The 19,642-nt window shown below is 36.9% G+C and overlaps 1 protein-coding gene across 1 annotated transcript in view; it reads right to left on the reverse strand.

The window, feature by feature from the left end:
- Window positions 1–223: 223 nt before the first annotated feature.
- The window catches only part of TBC1D12 (TBC1 domain family member 12), a 41,588-nt gene continuing 22,169 nt past the window's right edge, over window positions 224–19,642 (reverse strand). The window contains 12 exon segments of the mRNA XM_066323845.1: window positions 224–1,892; window positions 2,113–2,371; window positions 3,501–3,610; window positions 3,931–4,059; window positions 5,910–5,981; window positions 6,658–6,752; window positions 8,268–8,348; window positions 8,942–9,048; window positions 9,409–9,526; window positions 11,102–11,184; window positions 12,891–13,006; window positions 17,839–17,895. Of these exon segments, the coding sequence (XP_066179942.1) occupies window positions 1,824–1,892; window positions 2,113–2,371; window positions 3,501–3,610; window positions 3,931–4,059; window positions 5,910–5,981; window positions 6,658–6,752; window positions 8,268–8,348; window positions 8,942–9,048; window positions 9,409–9,526; window positions 11,102–11,184; window positions 12,891–13,006; window positions 17,839–17,895 (1,296 nt within the window). The 3' untranslated portion in view covers window positions 224–1,823.

A 19,642-nucleotide genomic window follows, 5' to 3' on the forward strand; every position in this document is an offset into this window, starting at 1 on the left:
CCCTGGCGGCGGAGGCCGAGCGCGCCCCCGGCCGAGCGCGCCCCCGGCCGAGCGCGCCCCCGGCCGAGCGCGCCCCCGGCCGAGCGCGCCCCCGGCCGAGCGCGCCCCCGGCCGAGCGCGCCCCCGGCCGAGCGCGCCCCCGGCCGAGCGCGCCCCCGGCCGAGCGCGCCCCGCAGCGCCGCCGCCCGGCCCGGCCCGAGAGACGGGAAACAAACACGGCCCGCAGCTGCTGTAAGTTTTATTTACACAGGAATTGGTACTAGTGGTCTTAAAGGAAGGCTTGATCCTTCTATTTACAGTTATATACAGATTTATAGTTGAAAAGTAAGAAAACTGTACAAGATAACACAAAAATATAGGACAAATTGGATCCAATTAAAGTAGTGAATACATAAGTTAAGAAAAATCTGACATTTACATTTCAAATTGTAATGTTATGAGTAGCATATATGTAGTTTTTAAACCAGATAGCAACGCAAGTTACACCACACTAAATCTTTACCCCAGTTATGCAGACTCTGCTTTTAAAACACCAGACAACTGGAAGCCTCCCGCACTTAAAAATACATAATGGTAATTTTTACTTGATTTCCAGAAGGACCAGTTACAAAAACCCACATGTAAGGAATTTATTTACATTAAATATTAGCTAAAAATGGATCAAGAGAGTGCAAGTGTTCCTCACCTGCAGTGCTATCCATTTTAAATTTCTGTCCCCTACAACCACAGGTTGTTGTACAGCATCTTCAAGAACAGGAAACGTTTGAAAATATTTGCCGTGACACATACAGTATGACCTTATGTCTCACAGTTAAAAGATGTTAAAGAATTAAGTATCACTTAAACCAGATGCTTTTTGGATTTCAGTATTGCACACTAATAAAAAGACAGTTTCAAAAACAATTCTGTGTCTGCATTATTTCCAAGTGTTAGAAGTGGCTGCTTCTTTGAGAACACAAAAGCCTTTAGACAGCTTTGTCATTTTCTAGTGTTCACCATTACACGTAAGTATTTCTAGTTGGAAATGGCTCAACAACATAAACCTTCTGGTGGCAAAACTCTTTCACAGAATACCCACTCCATTTACTCCACAACCAATACACCAAAACAAATGCTTAAACACCACTTGCTTTGAAAGCTGTACAGTGAAAACAGCAGCCCTGTTCTTACCACTGTTTAAAATTCAGATTATCTAGGTTTGGGCACAATATGTCTACAGTTCCTGAGTTAATTACATTTGCCCAGACTGGAAGAATGAAGCTGCAACTTAAAAAAAAACCAAACAAGTAAATAAGACAATACCCCTTCCCAAATCTTAACCACTTTGCACATAAATATGTCAAACCACCTTATTTGGTCCTCAATACTTGCAAATTGTTAATTTTGGAGGTAATGTTTGTACCAAAACATTTGGTTTGGATAGCAGTTTGGGGGCCTTAAGATTTAGCATTTCCCTCATCCCCTCCAAAAAGTGCCTTTGTGGTATTTGTAAAAACAGTTATGCCTCAAAAATTTGTTTAAAGTACCAACAGAAGTTATTACAAATGTTTATTGCATTGAGCTGATTCTTTTTAAGTACTAAATGTGAACTCCCCGCTTCTCAGTTTCATAGGTTTTAGTATTCTGTGTGAAATCAGATCTTCCCACGGCAAAAACTAATACTGGCAAAAGGGTGAAGATTTCATCAGTTCATTTCTCCGCTGAGAGCTGTGGTTTTTTTCCAAATCATTTTCACATCTTCTGCAGTGCTTTATCCACATAGAAATGATGTGAAAACTTCTTCGTCATCAAGTGGTTTTCCACGTTTCCAATAGACCTCAACATTAGGTTTTCGGTGCTGGGCTATGGTTCTTGTCCCCTTCTTTGTTGTCCTTCATCAGTGAGGCAAACACCTGGAAAAGTAAATTTAATGAATATGAAGACTGCCAGTGTTACAGTAATATCAATATTAACCACCACAATATTAGCATGGAGATTACTTTCTAGAATGAGACACTAGAAAGAAAGTGTCCATTGCTCAGGAATCAGACAAGCAGCTTTAATAACCATGAGAAGTGCCCCATATATTCATGTGCTGACGTGTCTGATTTGATATGTCTTCAAGAAACTCACCTGTGCCCATTTTTTGTTACTATTCTGCATCTGAATAGCTGCAATACAACTAAAAAGCTTTTCTGATGTAATATCTTCTGGAAGTTTTGTTAGAAACTGTGCTATATGAATAAAGTCCATCTGTAGGAGAATATCTTCATATAACCGAAGGATTCCTAATCCTGTCCTGAACAAAAATTCTTCTCCATCTCTACAGAAAACATCCCAGACACGACAGGCCAGATCAAGTGGTAATGATTTGCTGTAGAGTGTAAAAATCCTACAAATGAGTCAAAAACAAACAAAAAGGAAGAGTTATAACTTGTTTCGGAAAAATAAAAGGACAACTTCATTTAAATCTCATTTACATTAGGTCAGAGTAAACAGATGACAAATTATTTTATACACTCTTTCCCCCCTCCCCCCCCATTTCAGTGATCCACAAGTCTCCAGCTCTTGAAGTCAGACTGGTACTCTGAAACCCATTTCTTTTTATGCCACAAGAAATCCTCCCATTTGAATGCCATCTCCTTTAGAAAGCTTTGGCTAAAGAAGTGACAAATCTCTTCATACTCAAAGTATAATACACACATAAGAACTTAAGCAACAAAGATCACAACTGCGTAACTCTACCTTTCCCATTTAGCCATAGAATTTAACAGTTCATTATTTGTTTCCTAAACTAAATCTAAAGCCATAACACATCTCAATTGACGGCTGCATCCCACTAACATACTAATGATAAATCAATAGTTACATTTCTGTGATACATTTTCAACTTTGTTCACATTAAAATCACAAAAATCTAATACTAATTCTAGATGAAGCTCATCCTTACACACAGAAACAGATACCTGGTCTTGACAGCAGTAGTACACTGCAAGGGTGCCTGCACTATTGCTTTCCATTGCAGACACACACAGAGCTTGCTGCTCTCTGCTGTAGAACATTTGTTACTTTAAATTGTTCACTGTGTTTTCAAGTTTCTCTCTTTTCAGACCAGGTCCTAAATTTCATCCTCCCTCTGCTTTAAAGTGTCTATTCCTATAGTCACACTTCCTTCAGTCGCTGACTATGCTCTATTCACCACGTCACTTACAATCACAGTATACCATACTACTATGGTGTAGTAGCCTCCTCTCCCCTACTTATGTCACACAACTGCAGCAACAAGAAAATGAACACACAGAAGTCCTGTTAGTCTCATTTTTTTAACTGAATACATCCCTTTTAATAAATCTTGAAGCCTGCCAGAGGAACTGCAGTTACACAAAACAGTTCATCATTATTTCACAAGACCTACTGAATGCCTTTTTTTGTGCTTTATTTCCAGTGCTGAAAGACCTATAGCAAAATAGAAAGTGTTCCAACAGTTCTAAGGTTAGGTTTTTTATGTTCTGTGAACTTACCAGTCTATCAAATATATGTCTGGAGTAAGACTGTATGATTTGAAATGAAGAAACAATTTAGGAAGATTTTCTTCAAAAAATACTTCAAAGGCTGCAAAGTATTTCAGCATCTGTAGGGATAGTAAAGCACATCATAAGCAGTCATCAAAAGAATGTTTAGTTGTAAACCAACACAAACCCCACCAAGAACTGAGGATGTCAACACAGCACAATGTGACTCCTTAGGACAAGTAAAATGATTAAATGTTTCTAGAGGAGAAATCAAAACATGAGAATGAGTTTTACGGATTAGTACCTGGTACTCTCAGGTTTGTAATCACAGGTTAAAGTTCTCCGTTACTGAATTGGACAAAAGGAAGTTATCAATAAAACAACTATGCTTCAAGTCAAAAGAACGTTACAGTCCAAAACCAGAAAACTCTGTGCATACCATGCTGTGATCCACACGGAAAAAGGCCAGCTGGCATGGCTTGTTTAGAAGGTTAGCAAAGGCAATGAAAGCATCTGCCTCTTCCAGATTGAGAATGAGCACAGCAGCAATGAAGGACATCCCTTGTACCTTCAAGTGGGAAAAGCATTGGGCAAATAATAGGTGAGTAGGTTCAGTACATCTTACATCTTTGGAAATGGAAATATTTACAGTTTGCAATTTATCAAGTACCATTGCATAACATTTCCAGAGGAATAGAAACAATGTGGATAAATTATTTTTATGCATGCAATCAATTTGATTTCAGCAGTTCAGACGCTCTGGGAGGTCTCATGATCACAAGTCCTCAGGACTTGAAATACAAGTTAAAACCACACAGGGTGAACACAGTGCTCACAAGAAACAAAACCTGGTCTCAAGTTCATTGTTAAACTATGGGAAAAGCAGTCATGGAGAAAAACTTCACATATGGGACAGTTTAGACCCAGACAGATACCTTGGAACTGAGACAAAATTCTGTTTCAGAACAGTCAATACATGTCTTTCCACTTGCCAAACCGTATTTTTTCACATATATAAAATTACTTCTAGGTGGTTAGCTGCAATGCAAGTTTACATTTTTCCACCATTACTCTCCCAAAACCACTTTAGCCTGCAATAAAAGTGAAGAGCATGATTCTTGTAGTTAAGCGATGATCTGGATACCCATTTTGCTAACAATCATTTTACCAATTTCAATTGCCATCATCTTTATTCCACTGTCTCTAAGCATTCATGCTGCTTGTTCCCTTTTAAAAAAACCCCATGCACTCAGCATTTTAACCAACTAGGGAAAAGAGTATCAATATGCATCAGAAACAGTCTGTCAGCCATCCATTTCTGGAGGATAAATAGGTGTGGAAATAAGATTACGTTACATTTAAGGCTATATAAACATAAAAAATGCGATAAGAAATACCAAGACTAGCTGTATTTCTAATGGAAAGAGAAGACTTATCCATGAAAAATTACTTATTTGCCTTTTGAAACTCCACCCTGGGAACAAGCCATCTCAGAACCTGCAGAGTTTTTAATCTCACTTAAAAAATATGGGAGAGTCTCCAAAAATGAGGTCACAGATGACAGAATTCAGGCCTAAAAACATTTGAACTTGAAAAACGGACTAGTTATTTATGCAGAGTCCAAAGCATATCTGATTTAGAGAGGAAGACACACCCTGTGCTAAATAATGCTTTGTTGCATGGATGAGACTTGAAACTTTTCAAGTGTTTTTGAGCCCCAAAGCATTGGAGCTTGTGAAAGATGTTCCTACATACCCCCAGGAACAAAGAAGAAAAAAAACCCCTTCTCTTCATTATTGTTCATTACTTAAATGCTTCTGTAAGCAAACACCATTCAGAGAGATAGATTTAGTTGGTTTGTTCAGGGGTTTTTGACAGTTTTTTAATTTTTTTTTTTTTGCTTGTTTTTAAACACAGTAATGTTTGCTGAAAACTGTCTCATCTTCACTGAACTCAGAGGGAGTGATTATTCTGTGTCAGCATCACACTAAGGAGGAGTTTCTGGATTTTAGGACGTGCAGTAGTGAGGCAGGGAGTGTCACAATGGAAATGGCAACAGGGGAAGCAACAGTGAGACCAAACAACTGAGGTGCTAACTGGAAATCCACTAATGCCTTATGGGGCTTTTCCCTGTGGATACACTGTCAGAACTGTAATTTCTTGTGAACACACCCATTTAAAATTTTCCATGCAATCTAGATACTCAACACTGACATTCAGTACGTTTTCACCTATTTAATTGTTTCTAAGAACTACCATCATTGTGACTGTTATGAAATAACTGCCGAGGTTTAATAATATTTTTTTTTAAGTACTTAGTAGCATAAAGTTTAGAACACCTATTTACTTAATATATGTTAATACATGACATCTTTAGCTTATTTGCCATGTGATAAACATTTTACAGCAAGTACTTACATATCCCACGTCTGGCCTGTAACATGTATATGCTCCTAAAACACTATGCAGGAGATCATGATAAGGACCACCCTAATCAGAGGAAAGGGTAGAAGGAAAAAAAAAATATTTATTTAAAAAAAAATACAGGAAAGGAACAAATTGATATTTTAAGATGCAAGTGACTCAGTGAATTGTTGCTTTATTCATATCTAGAATAATACCATTTTTAAACTGCAAGCATTACCACAAATGCTTCTGAGATGTTAAAAGAAAAAAAGAAACAATAATACTACTAAATAATTCAGCAGAAATCAGTACATAATGGAAAATGAAGATATCTGGTACAGATTCAAGATTGGTCTTTCCTTCTCAGAGACAATAGGTATTTTAATTCTTAGTAGCACAAGTTACTGTATTATGCTATTGCATGTTATTTTATATACATGTATGCGCATATTATAGCTATATAAAAATCATAAAGCCTGAAAAGGTGCACCAGAACACATCAAGATTTCTGTGGCAGTGTGAATACTCTCATTTCTGCCTGTAGTTTCATAATCTTTAACAGGACTCTCATGCAAATCTTCAAGGAGAAAATAAAACCTCATAGTCCATCACTACGTATCTCTACCTTATTCTCATTTTAAAAACATTTAAAAAAAGTCTAAACAACTTCTAGAAACTACTCCATAGTTGGCCAGTTATATTTCTTGTTTAACTATTCAGAATTTTAAAGCTGTCCTAACTAAAGGTAAAGGCATCTTACCTTCTGGAAAATATACAGGGATGGAAATGTGCGTGATATATCCAACTTAATTAGCTCCAGACTGGCCTCACGATCAGCAACAGATGCACCTGCATCTGCAAGCAAAACCAACACTTATTAAGGCTGATAAATTCTACGAAACTGTGAACAAAACTCCTGTAGGCACATAAAGACAAGGAAGGTAGCATTCACCCAAGAACCTCTAAGAAGAAATTCTGCTAGCCCTTGAACTGTCTCTACCAATCCTCTCCTCAAGGACATGATAAAAACACTAGTGATAATGTGAAAAAAAAGACAGGTAGCACCTGGGAAAAAGGCTCTTTCAGAGGGCTTAAATCAGACAAGATTTTCAAATGGAAAGCAGAAGATGGCAATTTGATGAACAGGCTAAACAGAACCCGCTCTGCTGAAGCTTGGAAAGCAGCACTTCATTCCTGTCCTCTTAAAACTATGATAGTTGGTCTTCCAGATTTTGCTGCCAAAGATTAGTAAAAAGCACTGTCAGCTTGCTTGCTTTTCAGAGAAGAAAACTCTATCACTCTCAAGTTTTCCCTTATTACTACATTTCCCAGGACATCTGGCACAATTAAAACAGCTCCTTCCTCCTTCATTCCCATCCAGAACTATTACCTCTCAAAAAAACAGATTACCTAAGTTTTCCCTCACAGACAGCCCACACCCCCACAACAAAACAACAAAAAGAAAACCATCACTCCACAGACCATGGGGCATTGCAAGCATGTTTTCCAAGGATAAGCACATTTACAGTATGTACACACAGAATTTTTTATAAATTGTTTGTCTCAAGACAACCTTCAGATGAGTCACAGGGCCATCCCTAAGGAAGACCCGAATAATTTACAGTCAAATTAGGCAATTAGTTCAGGACTGGCTATGGCAAGTGTAAACAACTAAAGTAATGGAAAAGACATTATCACATGGGGAGGCAGCATTTTAAAAAGTATCAATCAACAGCATGAGTTAACCTCTATAACAAGGATACTTCCAACATTCAAAACATCACTGAGATTATTTTTTACAGAAAGAACATCCACAGGAGACAGCAATATGCCAGTGAAAAAGCCGCATACTACAAAAGAGTGCTAACATCCCCACTTAATAGATTTGGGAGGAAAGGCCATCTGGGTAGGCAAAGAAATACAAGTGGGATCTGAAATGTGTTATGTGTTATATTTTTCACCTCTCTGTTTCAGAGCCAAAAAATAGAGTGTATTTTTTTCTTTCCTGAAATCATGGAAGGGATACCAATTAAGGAGAACCCATCTAAGAAGAGCATGTATTGTAATTCAGTTTCCTATTTCTTCTTTTTGTATTTTATCCAATATTTTCATGAGAGCCAAGTCTTGATATTTCAGAGGAAACATTTATTTGAAAGCAGCACATGCAATATTTTAATCTTTTATTGATACAGTAAATACTGCCAAGCCCCTCACTCACTGACTTGTTATAAGACAGCAAACATTTGAATAGGGAATGACTTTGAGAATGTTTAACAAGTAATGATAATGCTGAAAATGCAGAGGAACTTGTGAGACTTCCTGGGTTTGTAAAAGTGAATAGAAGGCTGTTAAACACTCAGGAGATCTCACCTTCTATGTCATTCTCAGAATTTGTCTCACTAAAGCTTTTCCACCGTTCCTTAGCTCTTGACAAGAAGATTTCATAAAGTTCTGCAAGAAAGCAAAACAAAACCAATAACCAACATGTAAGCAGTAAGAAAAGCACCCATCCAAGACAAAAGCATGCGAAACATTCTTGGCTTTGGTTACTTGGTTTCATCACTGGGGGCAGGAGGAGAATCTATTAGATGGTTACCACTTATACACAATTTTATTGTGCTTTCTGCTGTAGTGAGCATGCAAATTATGACAGGAAGATCATGTCTTACGTAATTCAGATTTGTATTTTTGTTAATAGATGGCTTACAATTCATCAATCATTAGTTATAAAATAAAGCATTTACCCTTTTCACCCTCTTAAGAAAGCAAAGCTACAAATTCTCAATTTTAAACATAAAAATTATTTTCGGGGGTGGGGAAGCACTACCTTAATTCTTAAAATAATAAACATTTTTGTAAGCAGGTTTTGAACCTTGTTCCCATAATTTATGAGGATAGATGCCTAACTGTAAAACACAATTGTTCCTAACCTTGCAAAATACATTTCTTCAGAAAGAAATATACCTTGATTTTTTTTAAACAAAAGTTTACATTTTTCTTAGAAAATAACCAATGTATTAACATGTGATCTGTTAGGAGCATACCAGGAGTGATGTTTAATTCATTTCCCACAGCCAGACTCCAAACCTTCCCACGTACACTTGGGGGCAATCCCTGCCACCAGAGCTCTCGAACTCTTCGGGTAGCACGCCTAATACATGGAAGCAGGGAAAAGAAGAAGAAAAAAAGAAGGCACATATAGCACATCTTGTTTTCCAAAATCACTAGGCAATTTACAAGCAAAGTAACATTTTACCAATAAAAATAACTATTTACCAAATCAATATTCGAAGATCTCTGTTGATGCTAAAAAGCTCCATTACAAACCCCAAAACATTCAGCTCCCAGAAAACACATTTCATGTTGCTCTGTAATGACCTCAGACTATATCATGGCAACAAAAACCGACTTCTTGACAACACAGAAAAGGAAGATAAGGTATGTGGGTCCTCAGTTTCCAGAGGAGAAACAAGCCACGCTTGCCTCATTTACACAGTAGAACTTTACTTACATGCCTTCCCAGTTAGGTAGTATTTCATTGACCCAAATCACCATAGCACTAGCGATATTCTCTTCTTGCTTGAAACGCTCTCTCATTATCTTTTTCCTTTTATGTGCTTCTTTAATTTCTGTTAGGCATAACATGTTAATAATTCTGTATTAGTGTATACAAATTACTAGGTAAATTATTCAGCTACTACCCAAGTATTTAGATGTCTAAAAGATCGAGGGTAAATTACAGTTTCAAGTACTATTTCTGTTAATTGTAGGTGTATTTCTCTGGACATTTTTTAATTTAAACTAAGTTGTTCAAATACAGTGATTTAGACAAGCAAAAAACAGGCTAGAAAACTCACATAATTCCTTTCTGCAGTACACAGGATAACTAATAAGCAAGCACATGATCAGTGCTGTTTTTCCTCTCATGATTTTCATACTGTATTCTATCTGAACCTTATTTTTTCATTAGGCTAATCAGCAGTATTTATGGATAAATTTATTATTTGAAAGTGCAATTCTACATTCATTTTAAAATTATTCAAATTTTATAGAAGCTTCCACCTAAAAAGATTCTGTATTTTCTTTTCTGGAAACAGGACCTAAAGACCTAAGACAAAGTCACAATGTTAAACAAGAGAACAATGTCCTGCCTTCAGTTAAAAAAACACATTGTGGATTCTCTTATTAAAAAGGCTAAAAGAAGGACAGAGCAGTGCTCTCCTGACATCACTCAGAACCACTGTGAAATTGCAAGACATTCTCTATTTAAGCATGCACTGGACACATCAAGAGAATAAACATGCCCTCTCTGGTAAACAGATATGGCTGACCAGCTTCAAGTTTTTACTGAAGCTTTGAGTGTGTAGCAACAGTTGATAAACCAGGGCACACACATGAAAACACCACACATGGCTGAACCTCCAAAGATGCTGTTACTAAAGAACACAGATCACAACTTACAAGTTACACACCACAAGAGCAGAGTGAAATGCATTGTCAAATGCCTTGGATTTCTTTCAAAGTAAGCTGCCATAGACCCACAGAGGATCAATCAGTTCAGAAGCTTGTATCTCTGACAACAGCCCAAGTAAAACATGCAGCACAGATTCTTAAAATAGCTTATTCCCTGAATACTAGGCACAAGACTAAAAAAGTCCTTTCAACAACTATTCATAAATTGACACAGTACCAGATGCTACAGATCTGTTTTTTAAATTAATCGTGTCCAGTGGGAGTAAGGTTCACACAGGTACAGCTGATTGGAAAATAACCCCAAAGTTTTCATCTGTCTTCACATTGAAATTGATCTGAAATTCTTAAGAAACCAGATCTTTAAGCAGTCAGCTTTATTATACTTTGGCTCTTAGTGGCAACTGCAGCAACACAGCTTGAAAAAAAGAGCCCAAGTACCCAGAAAGTATCTAGGTGACCACATTACACAAGTACCCTTAAAAAATTAAGTTTTTCCTTAAAAAGTAAATGAAAGGTTAAGTTGCATTCTGAACCTAGCTACATTCACTGTAGCACAATAACAATTTGATCACTGAGCTCTGTTTCAAACTGCACGCCCCTATGCACCAGAGAATAACCCAGATATTAAACAAGATGTTCTTTAACGTACCCACTTGCCTACAAGCCAGGATTTACTTTATTTTTGCAGCAGAAGTGAGAAGAATTACAGTGATTGTTGGCAGTTGACATACCTCGTTTTTTTGCTTCTGCCACCATCTCGTCGTATTCTTGTCGATGACGTAAAGCCTCCTCCACTGATTTGGCAGGAAGATTTCTGAAAACAAGTTGTTCCTGAATTCAATACACACAAATGACATTCTAGACTATTTCAGAACAGGATTAAATTTGGTTTCTCTCTAAAGTGAGCTTTGGGGTTGCCATACTGTTAGTGTCCCAGTAACAGCTGCAGAGAACTATTAAATGTTTGCTGCTCCTGTTTTTTCGTTCTCCTAGAGCTTCTCCCAAAGTATGGTTATTACATTTGTTGAACACCTGGAATGATGCTCAAGTGAGTGACAAAAGGGAAATGCTGATATACCATATAGTTATTTATTCCAATGGATTTCTACCCACATATATTTTAATCACATGTTCATATAAAATCTATGATGATGTATCTTCCATAAAAAGTAAAGGCTTTTATTTATTGTAGTTAACCCTTTAAAACTCTCACAAAAGAAGATAAATTTCCTAGAAGAAAAAAAATGATAGATCACCACTGATATCAGAGCTAAAGGTAAGAAAGCTTGGTGCAGTCTAAAAGGTCACCAGATAAAAATATGTTTGTTTTTTGGCTGAGTAATGATCCCCTACTTGTCAAACACACCTTCTCTTGACCAAGGACACTCACTTCAAAGCAAATTAAAACACAGTGTTTGGTCTCAGCCTCTAGTCTACTTTGGTCCAAAATAAGTGGAACAGTTTTATCATTTTAATATAAAAACAGTTCTGTCTATTCTCATACAAGCAGACAAAATCACTTATTAATATTTTCAATGAAAGTGAGAGCAGAATATATTTTCAAAGGTTAGACTGCGGCAACACACAACATGCTTGGGATGGCACTCCAATTTGAAACAAGCATAATTTGTAAAAGCATATTTATCCTAGCTTGTGAATTGTAATACTATGAAAGTAAAGAAAAACAACAGCAATCCAGTTATTGCATACCTTACTCTCCATCATACAGTAAAAGAAATAATGCATTTATGAAAACAAATACTCTTAGCAATCCATAATTCCCTTCAAGATATTTCTGTCTTAGATGGAATGAGCTAATATACTTCTAGAGAGAATATCCAAAGAAACACTAATAAGTTCTATTTTCCATTTCCTAATTGGAAGTGATTAAAGCAAACATTTAACAGTGCCATCACAAGCTTCTTCACGGTACAATTTGAAAGCGTTGCTCCATTTGTTTTCCTCAAGCTCTTGTTCTTAGTCAGCAGGTCCTTTCTCTTTCCTTCAATTTGCTGAAGACTGCATAGCTGAAAATACTGACCAATATATTACCCATTTTTCATTACTGTTCTTATTGGTACTTAATGTGAGTTTTGTTACATCTTTATCTGCTGTTTCCTTGCCTTCAGCTGCGCTTTTAGGTATTACCTACCTAATAAGTTTTTAAGTTTCCCAAACAGGGAAGGGAGGATAAGGGAGAAGGAAGTGCACACTGAGAAAGCAATGAAGAAATCAATCAAGAAAATCCTTGAAGACTTTGAGGATGCCCAGGGCACAGTCACAGACAGCTGTGAGATACAGTAGATTACAGACTGGTGGTTCCATTACAGTGAGAAAGAATTCCTGACACAGACTGTGATACACTTAAAGGCTCTTCTCGAAGTATTTGTTAGGTTATTATGTGGGACAGAATAATCCAACAATTCTTTCACAGAAGACTTGTGAAATTTAGCTCATTTTAGCTCATCAGAAACGTATCTAAAATTCCACCCTTCAGTTTCACAGCAGAATCACACTTACGCTGGTCGGTCCTCCAGAATCAAAGCAGTCGTTGAAAGCGGCTCAAACTCAATATTTTTACGTCTTGCTGATGGGGGTGGAGGTTTATACATTCTTCCTGTCCGTGCTTCATATTCCTAAACATTATTGATACAAATTAAATTTCAACTTTCAGCCTCATTCCGAATTAATAAGCATGATATTACTTAATGCATAAATAATTTCATATTAAATATTTTATCATTACTTAATAAGACAGCAAGCAGCAAACACTACACTTAGAGCAACAGTACAGCTTTTCAAGACTGCTAAGTAAAGATGAATGAGAAAGCAGTTTCTTGCATCAACTTAATCTTTGATCTAATCTAGTTCAGTATTCAACTGAGCATCCCAGGATCAGGTATTAAAAAAATCTGCATAATCTACCCAGCCTAGCTAGTGCACAAGTATGTTTAAGCAATATGTGAAGATGACAATTAAAAAAAATCACCACTAACAACAAAGAGGACTAATCAAGAACATAGGTTTCTTTCCATTTCTTCCACTTGATTGCAGCCCCCTTTAAGATCCAGTACACCTCTCATTCCTGAGGCCTTTAACAACACCATCACACCCACATTAACCAGAGCCACCTACACTATACTCAGTGACAATACACCAGTATTTATCATTACGAGTCTGTTTCATGTAATTTCCTTCCTCCGAGGTTAAAACATGCAATCTACTTAGAAAGAAATATTTAACTGCCTTCAATATACACAAGATTCTAAGGAAGAAAGAATTCTAATCCTTTTACTGCAACAGCAACTCAACAAAACAGAAATATGATACAATCCGTAGGAAAAAAGCTAAACAAAGCCAGATGAAAATCTCAAATCTCACATCCCCTTCTTTTTTGCCTCTCTCAATAAAAAATTACCGCCAAATTAATGGAATAATATGCATCAACACCATTCAGCACATTGAAGCAACTATCTTGAACAACTGGACAAAGGATTGGTGAGTTCTGTTGTAATTTACACAAGCACAAGAAGAACCAAAGAAATCAATGCTCACCATATGAATGAATACACATATTCTCAAACCTAAAGTTATTTCACTCCACTTAAAAACAGAAACATCAGTACTCCTGTCATGCTGTATACCTCAGGACATACCAGTACATTTGTAAACTAGGAATGTATCCTATGATAACATCCAGAGACCAACATCCAGGCTGCAGTACAATAGCAGTGGCATCCCCCCTATTCTTGGGAGAAGTTCTGATTGACTTCCATATTCTCCTTTGTAACAAGAGTCACCAAATCAAGTTCATTTAGTGGTCAGAGATGAGGAAAGCTCAAACACCAGCAACCTTTTCAACATCTCTACATATCTAACTTGTATGCAAGCTTTAGAAGAAAAGGAAAAGAAAGATTTAAAAAAAGCACTGCAGGATGTACATCAGAAACAAAGTTGCTCTTACCTTTTTTAATACAAGCAATAGATGTGAACAATGCTAGTGCTTCTGGCTATCACCTGTGCTAAGAACTGACTCACTATTCTATTCCCAAGGCAACAGAGAAAGAAAACCACAAAAATTATAGATTCTTCAGAGAATTTCACAAAAGGTAGAACTCATCATCCAACTGTGTTTCTGAAAGTAAGTACACATCATGAATGGTTGGACTTTGTAAAAAAGGTATCATGTGGCTAGAGAAGGAAAACTATACATGTTACTAGAAAGAGTCAAAACAGAGACCAAAACAGCCTCAGGCTCACACTGCCACGGCTGCACATTCCCCAAATTGAAATACATTCCAAAGTACCAGAATTTCCTCAAGAAGCCTATGCTCTAGGAAACTCATTTGAAGATTAGATCCCACAACCCTCAGATGTGTAGAGAACTTATGCAAATAAAATATCCATTTCTTTCTGGAGTACTTGGTATGACTAGATGTAAAGAATCCAATATCCTTAACTGAGCATTTGATGCAGAATCTAAAAAGCCTGAGCTGACATAAAATTTCACTTAGAAGGATGTGAGCTAATACTATCCCATAACAAGGTAAAAACACAATTTAAAGTCAAATGTCATCAAATGCTTAACATGCAGGGCATGTGCCAGAAGACAGAGCAGTTGACAGCTAAGATTCAAGACCATGTAAAACCTGTATATGTAAAAAAAAGGTATTTTGGAAGTGTCACATGTATGGTTTCACAAGCTTAGAAAAGGTTATTTTAAAAAATCTTTATTGCAACATATCAGGCATTTATTGAAAATTCCAAAACACTTCGTAATTCTAAAATAAAGAAAAACAAAATTCAGCTTTAATAAAAAGTAAAAACAGTTATCTTCTTACTAAGTCTGGAACTGCATCCTGTTATCCACTGCCAATAATTAACCTAGTAAGAAGCTAAAAGCATGTTTTTCCTGAAACACACTGTGACAATATACTTAAGAGCGCTTTGATATGTGGAGGGACTTGCATTTCTGGTATTTATTACTACAGAGATACAGATAAACCTACAGGCAGGTAACCGGGGCTGGGAAAACATCTTTTGCTTATAAAACAGCATTTATTTAAGAAGATAAAGATATCTCAAATAGTATCTTCTTAAAACAAAACAACAAAAAACTCCACCCAAAAATCAGAAACCCAAAAAACTCCAGCCCCTACCACCACAGCAAAGAACAAAAAAAAAAAAAAAAAAAAAAACCAAAAAAAAAACCACCACAACACAACCCTGGTATTCTGGGAAAAAAAAAGAAAAAACCCACCACAAAAAACACCAACAAACCCAAAACAACCCACAGTGGTCTTTATTGCTTACACATTTTTGTTATCACCATGGAAAACATGCAAGTCTGAATTGCATTCATCCTTCTCTTCTAGAACCAAGAAGGACAGTCAGACCACAGAGAGTAATTTTGGATATCTCTAAACAGCACTGGATTGCTCTCCGTGTAAGTAACTGCTCATAGCTTCTTCTTCCAATGACCTTACAGAAAGGAAAACCAGCTGCATTGCAGCATTCCAAAAGCATTAGTAGACCTGAAGTAGGGTAGGCTTGTGGGGATAAAGTATTTAGCTAAGTGTGAACACTGGGATTCAGTGTTAGAAGACAAACTTGCATCTACAGAGCCCAAACTATACAGCTGTAAAGGAATAAATACCAACCATACAATTCAACATGAATCTGGAATTAAGTCTGATTTATTTATGATCCAACAACAAAAGCTGAATTCCTGGGAACGAGTGATAAAAGCCTTTGGTTAAAAGGAAGATGGAAGTTCTCACAATACCAATTATACAGACAAAATACCACACGTACAAATATCTTGTAGGTATGCTGGAGGAGAAAGGCATCTGCTGTGTAGAGAATTTATGCAACTAAAGAATGCAACACTGAATTAACTTCCCTCTATTTCAAGGATTGCCTCTATTTTAAGTAGATGTCAAGGCATACTAATACTCCAATTAAACATCCTGAGTATGACAGTTTCTTCTAACATGCTTTCTCCTCTCTAATGCTAAGTCTGATACTATAACAGATTTTATTCAATCAACTGTGACTTCTGCTGAGGAAACAGAATGGGGATTGCCATATATTGTGCAATTGGTTCTAAACCTTTCTCTCTTCTACACACATTTGACTGGAGCAGATGAGTCTATGAAACATCTATATGATTATTTTCATTATTTTGTACAGCTAACCAGATATATCATCAGAAAGATTATATGCCTTCATTTGAATGGGTTGACAATCCAAGGATAGAAGCATTAATAGAATCACCTAGGAATGCATCCATGTAAGAAGAATTTCTGCTAATGAATAACCCTACATCAGCATGCATATTGCCTCCAGGTTAAATGTTAAAATTGCTGAGCTAGCACTGGGTACAAGGTGATTATAAGCAAAGAAGTGTTTATAGCAAGAATACATGTCACTGAAAAATTCTGTGAGTCATAAACTAGACATTTTCCCAGAAATAAGAATTCCAGATGCTGTCAGGACAGGCAGAACAGTACATTCTCGCCTAATTTGCAGGTGAAATAAAAAGAGCAGATGTATTGATGGAGAAGAAAATACTGATCTTCACACAGTACAAAAGGACAACCAAACAGACACTTAAGAGTTTCTAGGTCCATCTTCCAAAGTTAATGCCATCCACCTTCAATTCTTTGTTTGCTGTATTTTTTCCTCAATTGGATATTTAATAAGGTGCACCAAGTTTCATCTTCTTTTGTTTACAAGAAGCCACAGGCCCTGTGCCCAATAAAGACACGATGAGAGTGGCCAGGCCATGTAATGTGAACCACAGGCATCAGAGTCAACCAGCAGTTACATGACTGCTCTGTTCCACAGAGCTAAAATGCCAATCTGTACTACTCATGTTTAACACAGACTGCAGAATTATGTAAAAAGTTTACAAAGTAACAGAGACGCACAATTCCAGAAGGAAGCCAGTCACAGCAAATAGATAATGTAAAAATGTAACAAAAGTTTCAATAGCTAGGCTTTTCTAGGTTTCCAATTTCACACTGCACATAGCCATTAAAAGCAACTGAGGTGCCACTGTTAATAGCCTGTGGGCTCAGCGACAGAAAAGACTCTAGTATATTAATTTTCAAATTTAATAAAGTGTTCAAAAATATTACAAATTAAGCCTTTCAACAACTTTTACCATCAAGCAATGAGGCACAGCAAACATAGAAAGTAAATTACTGTCAAGCTCTATGATTGCCTATTTCTGGCTATTCAAGAACATGCAATATAAACAATACTCTATCACTTCGAGTTGTTAGTGAGATTCACATGTGCAACTTGTTTATTTTACTAATGGTTTTTAATGAGTTGATGGTTAGTGCCATAAAATATTCATGCTACTGTGAAGATGTGATGCTTATACCGTTTTAATGAGTGCTACACAGTCCCATGCATGACATCAAATACAACTAAAAAAAGTATATATTAAATTTCATACCCCTGTATTTAATAGACTGAGAGCAGATATTGATGCAAGACTGCCAGAACTGTCATCCTAATAAGAAAAACAGAAGCAGAACCTTAGTGAATAAATGAAGGAAAAGATCATTACAAAATACCAACATGCAAGCCAAAATTTAAATTCACATGTAGAGTATTTATCTTGTATGTTTGAAAAAACATGGATATGTCTGTTTCTCCTCCTTTTTCAGCCCTTTAAATCAACACACATACAAAAACTTCCTGCTTGTGCAAGATCTGTAAAGACATCGAATGGATTGTTTTTCTGGTTTAATTAATGTTTTATATTTTCAGCAATCAGCCCCTTTGCCCAAAGGAAGATTTTTTCCATAGTGCTTCTCAAGTGCATGACAAAGGCAGTCCCTGATACATCCTGTGCCTCTCCAGCACACACCACTCACAGACATAACACTGACTTAACCACAGCCTTCAAAGGTACAACACTGTTAGAAAGAAAAACCAAAACATTGTCCCCTGCCATGTTATCATCAGTGTTTCTAAACTGAAAGCTCAAAAGTGGGATACACCTCAGCCTTGCTGGTGAGAACAAAGATGTACTTGTAATGCTTTGAGCAACAGTCACTTCCATTATAAATAAGATTCTAAGCACCATTCAAGCAGCAAGGCAACCAGGTATAAAAGCAAGCCAAGCACAGGAAAGCCTGTACAACCATGGCTCTTACACATTTCCAAGCAAAAGTCAAAGTTGGTTTTATAATGGAAAGATAAGCCAAGCTAAAAGATGGAGTGTAGACGAGGTGGCAAACAAAGCCCACCACTTTTAAGCCTTGACTTACAGCGCCCAGAAGAGGGAAAATAAGGTTTTTATCATGAATTCAACAAAACATATCTGCAGTGTTCAGAAAAACAGAAACCATTTTAAAGGTTTTCTTCTCCCTTGCCATACTATCTTTCCTTTTCAGTACTGAAGCAGTAGCACACCAGCCTTGGAAGGGCAAGACTTATATTAAAACAAAACAGCAAAAAAACCCCACAATCTCACACATTAAAGACAGCAGATTTGCCACCTGAATCTATCCTTTTGGAATTCGATTTAAAGACAGCCTAGATGATGATTTTGCTTTCTCAGCATCTCAAGCTCAGCAGCATGTCTGCTTAACCTGAAAATGCTCAGTTCTCTGAGAGAAGAGAAAAATCCCAAGTATCATGCTTCACTAAAGAAATTCAAAGGCCCAGTAGGAGGAGAGGGATCCCATGAAGAGAATCCAGAAGACAAAAAAAAAATCATATCCCACCAAATCAAAGTAAAATAAGTTCATAATTTTATTACATCAATTTATAGTATTTATTTCCTCCAAATCCAGCAACTTTCAGGAACACAAATGAAAACACATACCTATGTATGCCTACAGTTTCTTTTTCAAGTCTTAGGAAGAGAACAGTTGCTTCAATATGCTTTGTAGTTGTCCTTAAAGACTTTGTTTTTAAAAACAACAGCAATCAGAAGAATCCACAACAGCAGATTCAATATTTCCACATTATTTTCAAAACACCAATCCCATCTCCCTGTAAGGTGCTCCCCTGAAGGTGCATTTGTGCCACCAACATAGCACTGACATCCTAAGATGTTCTCCTTAACAAGTTTCCCTTGTCACAGCAACTTGAGACAACCTGGCAGTAGGAGCTGAACTGTATTTTATGGCCTTTCTGCAAAACAAAAGAAAGCATCTGTCACACTGAGGTCCTACCAGTTTCACTACCATTTTACTGACAAGATAATTGAGGAAATCCAAAACAATGGGGAATGTCTATGGTTTACT

This window comes from Sylvia atricapilla, chromosome 8 (genome assembly GCF_009819655.1).
Source record: "Sylvia atricapilla isolate bSylAtr1 chromosome 8, bSylAtr1.pri, whole genome shotgun sequence".
NCBI classification, from domain to species: domain Eukaryota; kingdom Metazoa; phylum Chordata; class Aves; order Passeriformes; family Sylviidae; genus Sylvia; species Sylvia atricapilla.